The 19,367-nt window shown below is 37.9% G+C and overlaps 1 protein-coding gene and 1 long non-coding RNA gene across 3 annotated transcripts; one reads left to right on the top strand and one right to left on the bottom strand.

Moving 5' to 3' along the window:
• Window positions 1-300: 300 nt before the first annotated feature.
• On the bottom strand, window positions 301-1,772 carry LOC146722307 (uncharacterized). The gene is made up of 3 exons (XR_014925231.1): window positions 1,609-1,772; window positions 1,228-1,315; window positions 301-580 (listed from the first exon to the last, which is right to left on the bottom strand). It is a non-coding gene; the product is annotated as an uncharacterized LOC146722307 (long non-coding RNA).
• Window positions 1,773-1,851: 79 nt separating this feature from the next.
• LOC114938809 (uncharacterized) lies at window positions 1,852-18,656 on the top strand. Of its 2 annotated transcripts, XM_085485022.1 has the most exons (8): window positions 1,852-1,988; window positions 3,017-3,293; window positions 3,381-3,557; window positions 4,199-4,324; window positions 5,041-5,199; window positions 5,537-5,653; window positions 18,137-18,265; window positions 18,400-18,656. In XM_085485022.1, exons 2-8 carry the CDS (start codon window positions 3,092-3,094, stop codon window positions 18,603-18,605), a joined length of 1,116 nt encoding a protein of 371 aa, XP_085341148.1. In that variant the 5' UTR covers window positions 1,852-1,988; window positions 3,017-3,091; the 3' UTR covers window positions 18,606-18,656. The 2 variants fall into 2 exon arrangements, with proteins under 2 accessions (XP_085341148.1, XP_085341149.1); XM_085485023.1 differs by lacking the exons at window positions 1,852-1,988; window positions 5,041-5,199 and adding an exon at window positions 2,279-2,369.
• The last annotated feature ends 711 nt before the right edge of the window (window positions 18,657-19,367 follow it).

The following is a 19,367-nucleotide window of genomic DNA, read 5'->3' as shown; positions in this document are numbered from 1 at the left end:
ATCTACATTCATTATTATCCGAATTATCCGAAGTAAAATTATTTTTAATTTCGTGCAAATTGGCTCTACGTTCTTCATTAAAGACAAGTGAAAATAATGCGTCACTCTCTTCTCGAATTAACTTACGGCGATACCTCGCTGAAATACGCAACAGACATTTGCGTTTCGACATGGTTGATTGGATTTATTATGTAATATTTGTAACGTATACGTGATAAATGTAACGTATTTTTAAAATATGTAAATAATATTACTGTGTGGGTGTGCGTGTGTGTGTGTGTGTGCGTGTGTGTGTGTGTGTGTGTGCGTGCGTGCGTGCGTGCGTGCGTACGTGCGCGCGTGTGTGTGTGTGTGTGTGTGTGTGTGTGTGTGTGCGTGTGCGTGCGTGTGCGTGCGTGCGTGCGTGCGTGCGTTTGCGTGACTGTCAAGTAAAATTATTACAGATTACAAATTATACTTGCTAAATTTTTTTGATTACTCTCCTTGAATCTCCGTTGAATTAATGCGTCTTATACGCATCTACAGCCCATGGGAAGTCAGGAGGAAAAGCGCACGGCGACGAGCTTTAAGGTCGATAATCCTAATAACATTCATGCGAATTAGTATATTCATCATTATATTCGACACGGAATTCTTTACAATTATATGCGAATTGAGGACTCTATACGTTTTTTATTATACAGAAAAGTGTGTAAGTCAAATTTATCATTCTCTTTTCGAGTTTACAGCGTCAGACATTTGCGTTTCGGAGCGATTAATTGCATGTATAGTAATATTTAATCAAATTTAACATTTACAATATATATAAATAATATTTACTGTGTATGTATGTGTAACTGTCAAATAAAAATTATTAAAGATTACAGATTACTTGTTTAATTTTTTTTATAACACTCCTTGTCTAATAGTATATATTGTCCGAGTAATATAATCACAGCTGAATTATTAATTGCATGTATTGTAATATTTACCCAGTCAGAAATCATCCATCGAATTGACATATAATCGACGTCGAAATCATCACAATTACATCGAAGTACATGTAATTTCGATAATTTCGACGTCGATTATATGTCAATTCAATGGGTGATATTTGACTGGATAAATATATATATTACAATACATGATGCCGATTCGATTAATTATTTCTCGCCGGATAACGTTTAACTATATATACGTAAATATGCACACTCAAATAAAAACTATTCAATACTACAGATTATATGCCTTATTTTTTGCCAGCTCTCGTTGTCTACAGTTCATCAGAGGAACGGAACAGCGAACAGCGACGGACTTTATCGCCGGCGACGACGTCCTAAACAACATTCATACATGCAAATTGGCTCTATATTCTATATTCATCTCATTATCCGCAACGAAAGAATTTATAATTACGTGCCAATTGGGAACTCTACGTTTATTACAGACGAGTGTATATGATTCATTACTCTCTTTCTGAATTAATTTTTTGGCGGTATCTCTGGTCATATGCGCGACGGACATTTTGGCGCGCTTTTTATTGCATGTATTATTATTACCGTTTAACTACGTACATACGCACTTTATTCAAATAAAAACTACTTAATATGTATTTCAGATTATACTTGCCTTATTTCTTTGATAGCTCTCCTTGTTCAATGCTAATATCTCCTGTAAAATGCTCACGGCTAATCGACGGCGCGTCTTGCACGGATCGCAGACGGGAACGGAAGAGGAGACGAGCACGGCGACGGTCCGCGGCGTCTGCGAGTCCCTAACAACGCTGGTACATAGCAACGATTGTTAGTTACTATTGTATTATTAATTACAACTAACAATCGTTGCTATGTACCAGCGTTGTTAGGGACTCACAGACGCCGCGGACCGTCGCCGTGCTCGTCTCCTCTTCCGTTCCCGTCTGCGATCCGTGCAAGACGCGCCGTCGATTAGCCGTGAGCATTTTACAGGAGATATTAGCATTGGACAAGGAGAGCTATCAAAAAAATAAGGCAAGTATAATCTGAAATACATATTAAGTAGTTTTTATTTGAATAAAGTGAGTATGTACGTAGTTAAACGGTAATAGTAATACATGCAATAAAAAGCGCGCCAAAATGTCCGTCGCGCATTTGACCAGAGATACCGCCAAAAAATTAATTCAGAAAGAGAGTAATGAATCATATATACTCGTCTGTAATAAACGTAGAGCTCCCAATTGGCACGTAATTATAAATTCTTTCGTTGCGGATAATAAGATGAATATAGAATATAGAGCCAATTTGCATGTATGAATGTTGTTTAGGACGTCGTCGCCGGCGATAAAGTCCGTCGCTGTTCGCTGTTCCGTTCCTCTGATGAACTGTAGACAACGAGAGCTGGCAAAAAATAAGGCATATAATCTGTAGTATTGAATAGTTTTTATTTGAGTGTGCATATTTACGTATATATAGTTAAACGTTATCCGGCGAGAAATAATTAATCGAATCGGCATCATGTATTGTAATATATATATTTATCCAGTCAAATATCACCCATTGAATTGACATATAATCAACGTCGACATTATCGAAATTACATGTACTTCGATGTAATTGTGATGATTTCGACGTCGATTATATGTCAATTCGATGGATGATTTCTGACTGGGTAAATATTACAATACATGCAATTAATAATTCAGCTGTGATTATATTACTCGGACAATATATACTATTAGACAAGGAGTGTTATAAAAAAAATTAAACAAGTAATCTGTAATCTTTAATAATTTTTATTTGACAGTTACACATACATACACAGTAAATATTATTTATATATATTGTAAATGTTAAATTTGATTAAATATTACTATACATGCAATCAATCGCTCCGAAACGCAAATGTCTGACGCTGTAAACTCGAAAAGAGAATGATAAATTTGACTTACACACTTTTCTGTATAATAAAAAACGTATAGAGTCCTCAATTCGCATATAATTGTAAAGAATTCCGTGTCGAATATAATGATGAATATACTAATTCGCATGAATGTTATTAGGATTATCGACCTTAAAGCTCGTCGCCGTGCGCTTTTCCTCCTGACTTCCCGTGGGCTGTAGATGCGTATAAGAAGATGTCGAATCAAGGCTTTGTCGTCGCAGAATTCCCGGATGGTATTCAAGTAATACCAAAAATTTGGTTGCAAAATAAAGATGAATGCAAATATCCCTCGCATTTTAAGACGGATATAAAAATCCGAAAAGCGGTAGAGAAACAGGAGATACCAAAGTTTGATTGGCCCGCATTAGAAGTTATAAGAATTTTTGGCGAATATTGTAAGTACTATATTTAAGTATAGGGTTTTACTGACTTTTATAAATATTTTACTTATTTATAATATTTAATGTTTATAATATTTTCAGCGTCCTTACAGAAGGCTTATGCGAAGGCAGAGAAAGCTTTATACACGTCAGATATGGACACGGAAAAGGAAGCAAAATATTACCGAAAACATAGAGCGAGAAAAATTTACTCTTCGTCGGAAAGCGAAGAAGAGTCTGGTGTAAATTTGCCACCTGCTCCATGTCCTCCTGCAAAACGTAACGTTATAAGCATTTTCATTGCGCGCGCCCGCGTGTATGTGTGTATATACATACACACACACGCATTCAATGTATATATATTTTCTTCATTAAATATATGTATGTATATATGTGTAAAACTCTCTTATATCTCTTATATTTAACATATTGTATTATATATTTTATACATACATTTACACATATATATTTTACATATATTTTATTTTATTAATATATAATAATATATTGTTTTTATGATTCATGTAAAATTATATTATATTTAAATTTCTTTAACTTTTCTTTATATTATAGCTTGAATCACTTTGATGATGTCGCGTATTGGAATCAAAGTTTTCAAAACACGTGGTAAAGTATTTATGGCGAACACAAAGTCACCTTACATCGATTCTAATACGTTACATCATCACCGAAATTCAGTATAATTTCGAACGTTGGACCGTTAAGACGTGTTGATACTTTTATTTTTTCTTTTGTAATAAATAAAATTTAGAGTGGGTCCGATGCATCTGGGAAAATGCTAACGATAAATCGTAATCTTAATTTGAAATAAAATTTAGAGTGTTACAGTGAAATGAGAAGTTCATAAAATCCAGACTATATAAATTCTATCAAAATTAATTACTAAAATCTTGACACAGATCAACGACTCAACGATTCAGATGTATCTCGGATACAATGTAAAACTACATCCAATGTACGCTCTTCCGAAAAATCACAATCATCGCAAATTACAAACTCGAGCTCCCATTCATCATTTTTACAAGGTGAGAATTCGCAACATTACATAAAATTTCATATTTATAATTAATATTATTAAAGTTACATATATATATATGTCAAAGGGTTTGTTCCGAGACAGTTAAAAATCTTACAGTTTTTAAATACATTTTAATAAAGCAAACTGATTGTGACTTAAAAAAGGTTAATGTTTCTTTCCGTTCTCGAGATATTATGTTTTAAAGTCTTCCAATACACTTGCATAATGGCAGCTTTCAGGACAATAGTGATTTCCAGGACTGCCCTGGAATAATTCTATGTATAATGGTGTATTCCAGGACAAATAACAGTGTACGATGCTAAAAATGTTTCTATGTTAAGATAAATTCACATTATTACCCCATTTGTCTTGCTCGCTTTCAGGACGAAAGCGAGCAAAATAAACTTGGCCAATGATATTATGGATGCGTTCGGGGAAACGCGGTTAGCGCTATTAACATTTCTCCTTCGTGTTTCTTCTTTCTAAACAAAAGGAAAAACGAAGAAAAAGAAACGCTGGTAGCGCTCTCCCCGAACACACCCTATGTGTATAATGTGATTTATCCTTAAAATACATGTGATCTAACCCTTATTGCAAAACGTTGGTATTACCGAATGCAACACATGCTGTGTGCCGGTTTTGTATGCAGGTTATATAGCCTTGAATTGCGCGGTACTAATATTAGTTTTGATGAAAATATTTCATTATTTTTGGTATTTTTAGCTTTTTACTTTAGCCAAACTATGTTTTCTTTACTCAAATTGAAACATACTAAAACATTAATAGTTGTGAAATCTACTAGTCTAATTAAAAAGAAAAAAGATTATTTGATAAAATTAGACAATGGAAAACGATGGGTTGGAATATTTCTTTGTAAATCGGGTAAGTAAAATAAACTGATTGTGACCTAAAAAAGTTAAATGTTTCTTTCCGTTCTCGAGATATTATGTTTTAAAGTCTTCCAAGACACTTGTATAATGGCAGCTTTCAGGACAATAGTGATTTCCAGGACTGCCCTGGAATAATTCTATGTATAATGGTGAATTCCAGGATGTGAAAAATAAAATATTATTTAAAATTTTTGGATGTTTAGAACATTATAATAAATATAAATAATAATAAAAAATACAAGAAATTGCAATCATATCCAATTGGTTCAAATGAAAAAATATTTAAAAAATGTTACGGAAAAAATGCAATTAATTTTAGTTATTTTCAGATGAAAGACACACTCTTATAGAAATAAAAAAGAACATAGATACCAACTCACCAAAAATTCTAATAAAGGATGTTAACAAAGGGTCAAGTGACCAATGTGAAAATAATGAAACTACTGGTAATTTTTATATACTGATTTTTTTTATAATTATAATTATTGCCTATTATACTGCATAAATTATATGTGAAAGATCAAATTCTTTAATATTGTTACTTTTAGTATTTAAATACTGAAGTTTCAATATTCTAGCACTGTGCTGTAAGAGAATCTTTGTCGAAAGTACATATCTTAAAATATATCTTATCAGACCTCTATTCTAATATTAAGTAAATCAAATGATACAATAATTTAAGCATTTAATAGAATCTTAATTTAATTTTAATAAAATAAATTTAATTTTAAATAATAAAAATGTATTGCGTGTGAAGAAACATAGAAATGATAGAGAAAAGTATAGAATCGAAAGGATCTGAATAGCTCAGCTGGAAGAGCAGTCGCCCGGCAAGCGAAAGGTCTCGGGTTCGATTCCCGATTCAGCGATTTTCGGATCTATATTTTTCTCTTGCATTCATTTATTTATTTTCCGTAGGGGGGTTAAAGGGGTATTGAAATTAAATCTCAAAATATGAGATTATTTCATATTTAAAATCTTGGCCGTGTCCAAGTAAAAATTTGGTGCCTTGTGCACCGGTATTTAATTCTAACGAAAAATTATTTAGTTTCGTTAGGATAACGCATTGTCATCCGCGATTTGGCTCTTGTTGCCCGTCTTATACGTTAAATTTATATTTATATTACAGAGCCTTGTTAAAACTCTTATATTTGATACACGCTGGCTTAAATAATGCGTTTGTTTACCAACATTAATATATATAACAGAGAAAAGTATAGAATCGAAAGGATCTGAATAGCTCAGCTGGAAGAGCAGTCGCCCGGCAAGCGAAAGGTCTCGGGTTCGATTCCCGATTCAGCGATTTTCGGATCTATATTTTTCTCTTGCATTCATTTATTTATTTTCCGTAGGGGGGTTAAAGGGGTATTGAAATTAAATCTCAAAATATGAGATTATTTCATATTTAAAATCTTGGCCGTGTCCAAGTAAAAATTTGGTGCCTTGTGCACCGGTATTTAATTCTAACGAAAAATTATTTAGTTTCGTTAGGATAACGCATTGTCATCCGCGATTTGGCTCTTGTTGCCCGTCTTATACGTTAAATTTATATTTATATTACATAGCCTTGTTAAAACTCTTATATTTGATACTAACGCTATACTAATTATAAGTAATTTCTATACTAATAATTTGTAACAATCTTCAGAATTGCTTCACAAAGTAAATTTAAGAATGCACAGTTTAACATTGTAGATGCAGTTGGTTCACTGATGCAATTTAGAAGAGCAGTGAAAGATATAATAAATTGGATATATGTATCATTAACAAATTATGAAGTATGTAATAAGATAACATAAAGTAAAGTAATTTAATTTATTTCAATAAAAATATATTTAAAAAATGTGTATTATGTTATAATATTATTAAAAAATTGTTATAAATAATAAACTGCTATTCTACCCAGATAGCACAATAGTTTGCAAAGAGTTCAAAAGAGTTCGCAAAGAATTTAGTGAAGCTTCAATAAATTCTTTGCGAACTCTTTTGAACTCTGCGAACTATTGTGATATCTGGGTAGCATTACGCAGTAATGAAATCTTTGTCGAAAGCAATTTTTAATGGACACAAACAACAATAAAAGCCATACGTGTAAGTTATATTATTAAGAGTAATATTTACAAAGATGTTTTTGAATTATTTGCAGGTAATGAGCCAATTAATATAACAAATAATGACAAATGTGCTTCCAATGCAGACACAATAAATCAGTTTCATATTCAACATGAGGAATCAAATACTATAGTAAACTCATATTTAGATTTGGATGTGAAGTCCGATTTTCACAATGATAAATTACAGAGCAATGTTATAACTAATGAAAATTTACAAAGTCATACATTAGATAAAACTAAATCTTCTAAAAACTATCCTCGAATTATAGAAGACAAGAAATGCAAAATAAATATGACTATTTTATCAAAAAGTAGTGACACAACAGCAAATAGTTCATGTAATACATCTATTCTGGGGAATTTGGAACTTTCTGATGTAAATCTTTGTTCGAAATCGAACGGATAAAGAAAGCTGAAAGGAAGGGCATTAATGTATTACAATCAAATTCATGCAATATAAGCATGCAGCATGCACATTACGTATATAAAACCTTAAATTGTAACAGGCAGACTTTAATATTATTTAAATCGCGCTCGGCCGCACAAGTATACATATACCTCGCGCCTGCGAAAAAAGAAGCGCTTGCGTTAACTTTCACTTTAATCGTAAACACCGCGGTCGCGCGAGAGGAGAGAAAATCAAGTGCCAATAACAACAAAATATGACTTGCTAAAAGGTAAATAATTATCGTAAACGTACTTTCGCCCTTAACATCTCGATCGAACAAGGGAAAATGTTCGCGAAGGTTCTCGAAATCCGGGCCTATATAAACCTCCTCTCTCGTGACCGCGGTGCTCTTTCCGATTGCTCGTCGCGAATAGAGTGTGCTTCTACTTTCCGAAAAAGATCGCTTGTCTTTTTCGGTTTTCTCGTCTAATTACCGTTGCTTGCGGAACAGTCAGTAATTTATTTTCGACCCGGCTTTTCTCTCGTTTATTGCATTCATTTCTTATACATTCGACTCGGCTATCTTTTGGTAATTTCTGTGCGGTAAAACAATTGTAAATTTTGTTAATAGTTGAAATATATTTTTTGTTAACGATACGCGTGTGTCGAGTGTAGTGCCTATCTATCGTCTCGCTTCCGACCGCCCTTTCCCGCTATCCGTTGTGCACATTTTTTGGTCCTTCGAGCCGGATACTTATCCGGAACCTCCTGTTAATCCGGTGCCACGGAAGCGATCGTGATTAAGTGTCGGTGACCAGTGCCCCTGGAAAAGAGAGACAGTGTGAGAGATGGCAGAAACAAAGGCGATCATTGCCACCGCCACGGTACTATACGGCAAGATCTCGCGCGCGTACGACAACTTGCGGAAGCTCGGCGAGGCCAACATCACCCTCGGCGCAGTAGAGGCCCGGCTTCAAAACCTCGAGAAGCTGTGGGAAAAGTTCGACGCAATTAACGATACGTTAGCCGATCGTGTGGAAGAGATAAAACATGATGTCTACGCCAAGCAAGACATCCCGTCATTAGGTGAGGAAGCTTACCTGCAGAATAAGGGCCTCATGCTCGACCTAAAGAGCGCTCTCCAGCGGCGGCTGCAGGCAGCCAGCTCTACCTCGGCCGCGCCAACGACCTCCGCTCCTCGGACAGCGCTGCCAAAAATCCAGCCGCCGACCTTCGCCGGGAAGTACGAAGACTGGCCGTCCTTCCGAGACCTCTTTCAATCCATCATCGGCAGGAACCAGGCAGCCAGACCTGTTGAAAAACTGCATTACCTCAAGCTCTGTGTAAAGGGTGATGCGGAACTGCTAATACGCAATTTGAGTACGACGGATGAAAATTACGAGATCGCCTGGAAGACGTTAAGCAATTTCTACGAGAACAAGAGGTTGTTAACTCGTAACTACCTCAACAACTTTCTGGCTCTTACTAAAATGAAGAGCGAATCCGCAGCTGAGCTAGGGCGACTCTTCCACGGCGTAAAAACAACCGTAAGTTCGCTGAAGAGCATCGATCGTCCCATCGACCGCACGGAGGACCTCTTTGTTCACCTTGTAGTTGAGCTGCTCGATAATCGTTCGCGTCGCGAATGGGAGAGCGTCATCAGCCACACCACCAACCCGCCTACCTACGCCGAATTGGAAGGATTCATAGAGCGACGGCTGCATACCTTAGAGGCTCTGTTTCCTGTGAAGAACGACAGCCGCAGCAGCAGCGACACCAAAGCAACTCGAAGCCATCACGTAAAGAAAACTGAGCCGAAAGACAGGTCCAGAAGTCGGTGCGCCGGTTGCCAGGGGGACCACTTCATAATGTTTTGCAGCAGCTATAAGAAGAAGACGGCTACAGCGCGCATGCAGTTTGTACGCGAACAGAACCTTTGTTCTAACTGCCTGGGGCGCCACCAGCTGACTGAGTGCGCGTCAAAAAAGACCTGTATGACGTGCGGCAGTCGGCACCACTCTTCTCTGCACGACGCCTTCCGCGACGCCGAGACCGCTACGACATCACACGTGGCTCAAGGACAGCCCTTCGCCTCTGTCACTGTGCTGCTCGCCACTGCTCGAGTCCGCGTCCTCGATCGTCACGGATCATGGCATCCCGCCCGAGCTCTGATCGACCAGGGCTCAGAGACGACCATAGTTTCGGAGCGGTTGGTTCAACGACTGCGACTGCCTCGCACGTCTGCCGCCGTCAGCGTCTATGGACTCGGCGAGCAAAGGACGGGAATCGCCAAGGGCAAGGTCAAGCTCACCTTTCGAGCGCTCAACGGTGAGACGTCCAACTCCGTCTCCGCCTTGATTTTGCCGAAGCTGACTCTATTCTCCGGAGGATGCCGCCGAAGCCTGCAATCCTGGACACATCTCAGGGACCTGGAGCTAGCCGATCCAGAATTCCATTCCGCTGATCCAGTAGACCTTCTGCTGGGCGCCGACGTCTACGGATTAATCATCCGCCAGGGTCTGAAAAAGGGAGGTCCTCAGGAACCGGTGGCACAGCAAACTTCGCTAGGCTGGATACTCTCAGGAGCCATCAACGAGAATACACGCTGCCAACGTATGTCCTCCCACCATTGCCAAGTGGAGGAAGACCTCACCTGTTTGGTACGTCGCTTTTGGGAGCAGGAAGAGGTTCGACAGCCGTCTCAGCTCTTCACCAAGGTCGAGCGGGAGTGCGAGGAGCACTATCGTCAGTACCACACACGCAACGCCGATGGCCGGTACGTCGTGCGCCTGCCCACGACGGAATCTTTACCGGATCTCTCTGGAACAATCCGCGCCGCCCGCCGGGCTCTGCAACATACAGAGAAGAAATTTGATCGAGAGAGCGAGTTCAGAGGTATGTATGTCAAATTCATGCAACAGTACTTAGACCTGCGCCACATGATGCCTGCTCCGCCTTCGACTACCACGCGTCCTGGAGCTTGCTAGCGACCGCATCACGGGGTCCTGCGTCCTGACAGCACCTCCTCAAAGCTGAGGGTAGTCTTCAACGGCTCGAGCTCCTTGCCAAACGGAGACTCTCTCAACAGATATCTAGCAACGGGACCGAATCTACTACCTTCTCTGGCCGACATCCTACTGAGTTGGCGACGCCATCGCTACGTCTTCGCAACTGACATCGAGAAGATGTACAGGCAGATCCTTGTGCACCCCGACGACCAATGTCTGCAAAGGATATTATGGAGAGAGAGCAGCAACGACGAAGTAAAGGAGTACTGGCTAAGTACCGTTACTTACGGGTTTTCCTGTGCTCCTTATCTGGCGATCCGTACTTTGCGCCAACTTGCCGAGGATGAGGGACATCGCTACCCGAAGGGAGCTCTCATCCTGCTGAGCGACGTTTACATGGACGACATCCTGGCAGGCGCGGAGACCATGGAGGAAGCCGAGGTCATGATCCAACAGCTGAAGGAGATCTGCAGGGCGGGCGGCTTCTCGCTTAAGAAATGGTCGGCAAACCATTCGCTGTTACTGAACCAAGTGGAGCCCGACGACCGGCTTCGACAAGAGTCTAGATGGTGGCTGCCCGGCGAGAGTCACTCTACGCTCGGTCTAAGATGGCAACCTCGTGACAATCTCTTCGCATTCGCTACCAAAGCGATCACACTGTCGACCTTCAGCAAACGGTCGGTACTTTCGTTGACAGTGAAGATGTTCGACCCTCTTGGCTGGCTGGCACCAACAACGATATTGGCAAAAATCTTTATCCAGTCTACCTGGTTGCTAGGTCTGGATTGGGACGCTCCGCTACCTTGCGACGAAGCGAGAAGATGGTTACGATTCCAGAGCGAACTGCCGGCTCTGGAAAAAGTAATCGTACCTCGATGGCTGGGAGGTGTGACTGAATCAATGTTGGAAATCCACGGATTCGCCGATGCCTCCGAGCGTGCCTACTCCGCAGTGATCTACCTGAAGAGCAAAACAAAGGGCATTACTAAGGTGACTCTCTTAGCTGCCAAAACCAAGGTCGCGCCATTGAAGCAGGTATCATTACCTCGACTGGAGCTATCTGCAGCGACTCTTCTGGCCCGTCTCGTCGCCCACACCTTGCCGATCATCGGAGCTGAAAGAGCACCTCTTCACATGTGGTCAGATTCCACAGTCACGCTCGGCTGGATCCGAGGACATCCATCGACGTGGGCCACCTATGTGGCCAACAGGGTCAGCGAGATACAAACGCTGATTCCTGATGCCCACTGGCATCACGTACCAGGACGAGAAAATCCAGCGGACTGCGCTTCTCGGGGACTATATCCTGGTGAGCTGGTTGACCACCCGCTCTGGTGGCAAGGTCCGGAATGGTTAGCAACGGAGAGCAGCCCGTGGATAAATAGTGGAGAGGAGATTCCAACGGAGGACCTCCCAGAGAGACGAGTCCGGGCCCACGCCGCCGCCGTTGCCGAGCTGGAACCCGAGTCAGAATTGCTGCTGCGCTATTCTTCTCTGACCAGACTGCTGTGGATCACTGCATGGTGCCGTCGCTGGTGGCTGATCCACCGCCAGCTTCGTCACCCTCAAAGCCAGTCGAACGAAATCAGCGCCGACGACCTGACGGAAGCCCGCCTCTCCTGGGTTAGATTGATCCAGGCTGGAAAGTTAAAAGAAGAGATTAGACGGTTGCGACATGGAACGCCGCTGCCGTCGCGAAGCGCCCTGCTGAAACTAAATCCATTTCTGGACAGCGAGGGACTCCTACGCGTCGGCGGGCGCCTCAGCAACGCTGACCTGCCGTATGATGCCACTCATCCGCTAATACTGCCCAGCGAGTCTACCTTCACTAACCTCGTCATCGATGACCACCACCAGCGGACTCTACACGGCGGGACGCAGCTGACTTTATGCTCTTTACGCCAGGAATATTGGGTTCCTCGAGGTCGCTCGCTGGTGAAGAGACGCATCAGCCGATGCGTCAGGTGCATAAGATGGCGAGCCGCCATCCCACAGCCTCTCATGGGCGACCTCCCGGAGCCAAGGGTCAAACCAAGCAGGCCGTTCCTCCACGCCGGCATCGACTACGCCGGACCGGTTTGGATGAGAACCTCTAAGGGTCGCGGACACAAGGCATCGAAAGGTTTTATTGTCGTTTTTATCTGTTTAGCCTCTAGAGCCGTTCACCTCGACGTAGCCTCGGATTACTCCGCCGACGCCTTCATCGCTGCCTTGCGCCGGCTGATCTCCAGGCGTGGGATCTGCATCTCATTGTACAGCGACTGTGGAACCAATTTCGTGAGTGCTGACAGGCAGCTAGGCGCTCTCTTCTCTGCTGCCAGTGCCGACGGACGCCGCATCGCCGCCTTCGCCGCACAGGAGAAAATCCGGTGGCATTTTAATCCACCGGCGGCACCTAACTTCGGCGGTTTGTGGGAAGCCGCTGTGAAGTCCATGAAACACTATCTGCGACGAGTAATAGGTGATGCCCGGCTCACCTATGAGGAGATGGCGACGCTGCTCTCACAGATTGAGGCTTGCCTCAATTCTCGACCGTTGCAGCCCCTGTCCGATGATCCTGAGGACGTAGTGGCTCTCACCCCGGGACACTTCCTAATCGGTTCCGCTCTCTCCGCCGTACCGGAACCGTCGCTCGAGAGAGAACCTTCGGCCCGATTATCGCGCTGGCAGCTCCTGCAACAGATGAGGGACCATTTTTGGTCCCGGTGGTCCAGCGAGTACTTACATACGCTGGCCCATCGGCCAAAATGGTCCCGAGTCAACCAGGAGGCTTGCATCGGTCGGCTGTGTTTGATTCGAAGCGAGCATACTCCACCAACGAGGTGGCCGCTCGCGCGCGTCACGCGCTTGCACCCGGGATCCGACGGCCACGTGCGCGTGGTCGAACTACGTACCGCTAATACCAATTTGACGCGACCCGTAAGCAAGTTAGTATTTTTGACCGACGGCGCCGAAGTTTCACTCGAATCAAAATCACACGTCGTAAGCGATTAACCTAATTTAAAAAAAAAAAAAAAAAACTTCACACTTTCCGCTATTAGATATTCACATTCATTTGCACATCACCGTCATATCGTTGCACTCATGTTATCACCATACTTTGTTACAGGTAGAACACTAAAGATTGTTCCGAATTTCCGCGACGCTTAACCGACACGCGTCTATACTGACGCCCGACACAAACTGCTGATCGGCTCAGCATTCTATTGACAAATTCCGTCGGAGCACGTGCGCTCCACGTGCCAGTCACTCGCTAGCGCGTGAATAGGCGCGCGCCCTTACTTTCGCGCTACGGTTCTTATATTGCAGGTGTACTGCAAGGCGGGCGGAATGTTCGAAATCGAACGGATAAAGAAAGCTGAAAGGAAGGGCATTAATGTATTACAATCAAATTCATGCAATATAAGCATGCAGCATGCACATTACGTATATAAAACCTTAAATTGTAACAGGCAGACTTTAATATTATTTAAATCGCGCTCGGCCGCACAAGTATACATATACCTCGCGCCTGCGAAAAAAGAAGCGCTTGCGTTAACTTTCACTTTAATCGTAAACACCGCGGTCGCGCGAGAGGAGAGAAAATCAAGTGCCAATAACAACAAAATATGACTTGCTAAAAGGTAAATAATTATCGTAAACGTACTTTCGCCCTTAACATCTCGATCGAACAAGGGAAAATGTTCGCGAAGGTTCTCGAAATCCGGGCCTATATAAACCTCCTCTCTCGTGACCGCGGTGCTCTTTCCGATTGCTCGTCGCGAATAGAGTGTGCTTCTACTTTCCGAAAAAGATCGCTTGTCTTTTTCGGTTTTCTCGTCTAATTACCGTTGCTTGCGGAACAGTCAGTAATTTATTTTCGACCCGGCTTTTCTCTCGTTTATTGCATTCATTTCTTATACATTCGACTCGGCTATCTTTTGGTAATTTCTGTGCGGTAAAACAATTGTAAATTTTGTTAATAGTTGAAATATATTTTTTGTTAACGATACGCGTGTGTCGAGTGTAGTGCCTATCTATCGTCTCGCTTCCGACCGCCCTTTCCCGCTATCCGTTGTGCACAATCTTTCTGATGTAAATGTTTCTGATATGAATGGAATAGACATAAATAATTTTGAAAATTGTGGTACAAATTTAAATAATAATAATGGAGAAGAAATGATTCACGAAGTACTAGCTGAAAATAAATCCACGTTTACATCTATCACTGAAAATACTGAACTGGACAGCACTATAGTACCATTTTGTGATTTAAACGGAGTTAAGAATTCTTCTATAAACAACGATATAAATAACAATGACAATAAATTATATTGCAGTAACTCACAAATTGAAAATGTCTCGCAAAATACAGGTATGTATATTTTTATTAATTTGTTCCTTTAAAAAGTATTTAATTATGTTCGCAATATTGGTTTCGCTAAAAACAGTATATTTACAGTATATTTAAAAAGAACAATATTATAAAAGTTAAATTTAGATTTGTTATTAAGCTTAAATAAAATATTTAATAATTTTTATCCATCAAATTGTTACGTAGGGTAATATAAACTAATACTAATTTAATAACTAAAAATATAATATAAACTAATTTTTAATTTTTTTTCTTCGCTCACAATAATAAAAAAGTAACAGTTTACGTAGTTAAGCGTCGTTTACAATGAGATTTTAAAACGTAAGACGTAAGAAATTGAACAATCACAGACAAGATTAGAGAAGAATAATCTCTCTTCGACTGTATTGGTCAATTTCTTAAGTCTTACGTCTAAAAATCTCATTGTAGACGACGCGTTACATATTGTTTATAAATTCTTTTGAATTAAGCTAATTTAATGTAAATAATGTGGTATACTTTTTAAATATAATTTAACTTTAATTTGTTATTTTTAAAAATTAAATTCATTAAGTATTAACTTATTAAATTGTCAATAAATAAAATTTATTAATTTTACTCAATTATTTTCTTTACTTAGCATTTCTATAATTTGATAGAATAATTTGATAAAAATAAAGCATAATATTTTTAACATTCATATATTTTTAAAATAAAATCTTTTAAAATGTTTATTATTTCAGATTTTGAGAAAAATAAAATTTCTAATGTAAGCGATAAAGATTCAGATTATGAACCATCTATTCAGAGTTCAAATGATACTGATATTGAACATACTGATATTGAAATAAATGATGATTTAGAAATTGCAAATAATGAATCTAGCATATTAGCAAATTCTTCAGAAAATGCAAACGAAAAAAATATGTTAGAAAAAGAAATAGAAACATGCAAAGATGATGAATTATTTGTAGAATTGTCTCAAGGGCCCAAAGGAGATAAAAAATATAATTTTTGCTTTTACTGCAATACTATGCAAAGTAAAATTGCTCGGCACCTAGAATTAAAACATAAAAATGAAGAAGAAGTAAAAATGTTTTTATTACTTCCAAAAAAATCTAGAGAGCGAAGAGATGCAATTAGTCAAATAAGAAAAAGAGGCAATTTTAAATATAATACACAGGCATATTTAAATGACGGTTCCATGATTGTTGTAAGAAGACCTACTAAAGAAGAGAAGCAATGTGGTTCTTATTTTTTACCATGTTCTAAGTGTAGAGGACATTATGCAATACATAATCTCAGGCATCATTATCGCATTTGTGCTAAGAAGAAAGATACAACTCGAAATGTATTAAAATTAGCACGAAGCGCTGCACAATCTGTTCATAATCGTGCAAGCCATAAATTAAGAAAGGACATTCTTCCTGTCATGCGAAATGACAATATTTATAAATTAATAAAGTACGATTTATTAATTATACTATACGGAAATTACCTCTGTCAAATTCATAGATTGCAGCATTTAGGAGACCACATACGACAACAATTACGACTTCTTGGACGATATTTAGAAGTATTAAAATCAATAGAACCGGCAATACAAGAATTACAAATGCTATTTGACCCGAAATATTATGATATTGCTATAAAAGCAGTAAATATAATTGCTAAATATAATGAAGACACAGAATCATATGATATACCATATAATGCTACAGCTATGGGCACATGTTTAAAAAAATTATGTAAGATCTTAATCAACGAATTTATTAAACAACATGAATACAAAAAACAAAAATCAGAAAAAAATTTTCTAAAGATTTTAGAAGTCGAATATGGTAGTACCGTTAATAAAACAGTTACAGAAATACAGACTAGAAACAGTCAAAAGAAAAAAGTTAATCTTACGAAAACATCAGATATCAAAAAGTTAACCAATTATTTAGAAGAAATAAGAGTATCTAGCATGCGAGAAATAAAAAATGAATTCACGTTTTGTGCTTGGAAATCACTTGCTGAAGCAATATTAATAATGATTCAAATTTTCAATCGGCGACGTGCAGGAGAGATAGAAAGAGCTTACATTGTTGATTACAAAAATTTCATAAAAATTACAAAAGAGGATGAATTATATAAAAGGTTACCACAAAAAGAAAAAATATCTGCTTTAAAGTACATTCGTTTCACAATTCGTGGCAAGCTAAATCGGAACGTCCCAGTCCTTTTGAATGCTAAAATGAAAGAGGCTTTAGACATAATTTTAAGATATCGGAAATTGGCAGGAGTAAGTTCAAAAAATCCATATATATTTGGATTGCCAGGTGCAGATAAAAAACGATTTAGATATTTAAGAGCGAGTAAATTGATGCGTGAATTTGCTAATCTATGTGGAGCAGAGAACAAAGAAAGCTTACGTGGGACTATTTTACGGAAAAACATGGCAACAAAATGTTCACACTTACCAGATAGTAAAATTTCTCTCATTGCTGATTTTATGGGTCACCATAAGGATATACATAAAAATATTTACAGACAGCCTGTAGTAGAATCTGATATTTTAAATATGGCCAAAATTTTAGAGAAAACTCAAGATATATCTACACATAACACTGATATTGACACTACTAATAATACAAATACTAATACTACTAATTCAAACAGTACAACAGATGCTAATACTTCAGAGAATAGTATTAACGAAATTCAAAGCTTAGGTATTTTAAAAGTTCTTCAATTCTTTTATAATTTTAGAGAATACTTTTATAATATTATACTTATTGTTAGTAATTGTATTAGATTGTATCATATGGAATTGCTGATATTTGATAATTGGATTATTTCGTTCGATTTAAAAAGCTCGAATAAAAAAAGGAATATACAATTTAATATTAAGTAGACAGAAAAATATTATTGCTAATAATGTATATTTTGAGTGTATAAAATCTATTTCCTTAAAAATACAACATTTTTATTTTGACACAAAAACGACAATTTCATATGATAATCTATCATATATATATAAATGAAAAAAGAAAATTTGTATTATATATTTTTTTACATAAAGTTTATTTTTAACAATATAGTTGAAGACGAAGCATCAGAGAATAATTTGCCAAAGAAAATTTTGCTAAAACAAAAAAATGTAAAAAAACGCGCCATAGAAAATATAAATAATTCAGATGAAGAATGTGCGCCAAAAAAGAAACGATTCAGTAAGTCAAATAATATTACAATTATACATGTATATAAAATCATTAAAGAAATGCATACCTTTTTCTTAATATTAAAATTACTTTTCTTAATTTGTGACGATATATTTATAGATTTAATTATAATTTATGTTTAGCACCTCCTTACGGAAAGACCAGAAGAATACGTTGGACTTCTGAAGAAAAGCAAACAGCTTTATTACTCTTCGAAACGAATATTAATAATTCTACTTTACCTTCGTTAAAGGAAATAATATCCAAAACGCGCAAAAACATTTTGAAAAATCGACAGCCAGCAGCAATAAAAACTTGGATACACAATCAATTTCGCAATAAAATATAAATGTCATTAAATAAAAGAAAATTAAAAGTCTTTAAGTCTTAATAAACATAAAGTAACTTAACATAATAAAAATAATTGTGTACAATAAATAAATATAATTACAGAATTATATTTATTTACACAATTATTTTTATTATGTTAAGCTACTTTATGTTCATTAAGACTTAAAAACTTTTAATTTTCTTTTATACTTTATCACTTATACTGATATTACATCTAAATAATCTGTTTCTATGTTTTTTAGTATCGCTTTTTAGTATTTATTCAGTTTTGTTTATTTATATATAAATGTAATATCAGTATAACAGTAATAAAGTGTATGAATAGTCATAAACGTGATAAAGTGTAAAAGAATTATTTTTATTTACATATTTATTTTTATTATAGTAAAGCACTTTGTGTTTATTAAAACTTAGAGACTTTAAATTTCTTTTATTTTTAATTATTTTTATTGCGTTAAGTCACTTTGTATTCATTAAAACTTAGGGACATTTAACTTTCTTCTATTTTGTATTATTTTTATTGCGTTAAGAAACTTTGTGTTCAATAAAACTGATTGTTAGAATCTTTAAATTTTCTTTTATTTTTAATTATTTTTATTGCGTTAAGCCATTTTGTGTTCATTAAAACTTAGAGATCTTTAATCTTCATTTACGTAATTATATTTATATTTTATAATGTTACTTTTTAGGAACTCTTTTATATCTTAGCGCACAGCTTAATTACATACATTTGTAATTACATTAAATATTTTGAAATGAG

The sequence above is a fragment of the Nylanderia fulva genome, unplaced genomic scaffold (assembly GCF_048542155.1).
Source record: "Nylanderia fulva isolate GAGA-0341 unplaced genomic scaffold, ASM4854215v1 Scaffold334, whole genome shotgun sequence".
Classification (NCBI taxonomy): domain Eukaryota; kingdom Metazoa; phylum Arthropoda; class Insecta; order Hymenoptera; family Formicidae; genus Nylanderia; species Nylanderia fulva.
Note: the sequence above shows the minus strand (reverse complement) of the source record. Positions and strands in the feature narration are given on the sequence as shown.

Coding starts and splice junctions, on each gene's coding strand:
- LOC114938809 (XM_085485022.1), top strand. CDS start 3,092: ATGTCGAATCAAGGCTTTGTCGTCGCAGAATTCCCGGATGGTATTCAA. Junction 3,294..3,380: donor AAGAATTTTTGGCGAATATT/GTAAGTACTATA, acceptor TAATATTTTCAG/CGTCCTTACAGAAGGCTTAT. Junction 5,654..18,136: donor TGAAAATAATGAAACTACTG/GTAATTTTTATA, acceptor TTAACAATATAG/TTGAAGACGAAGCATCAGAG.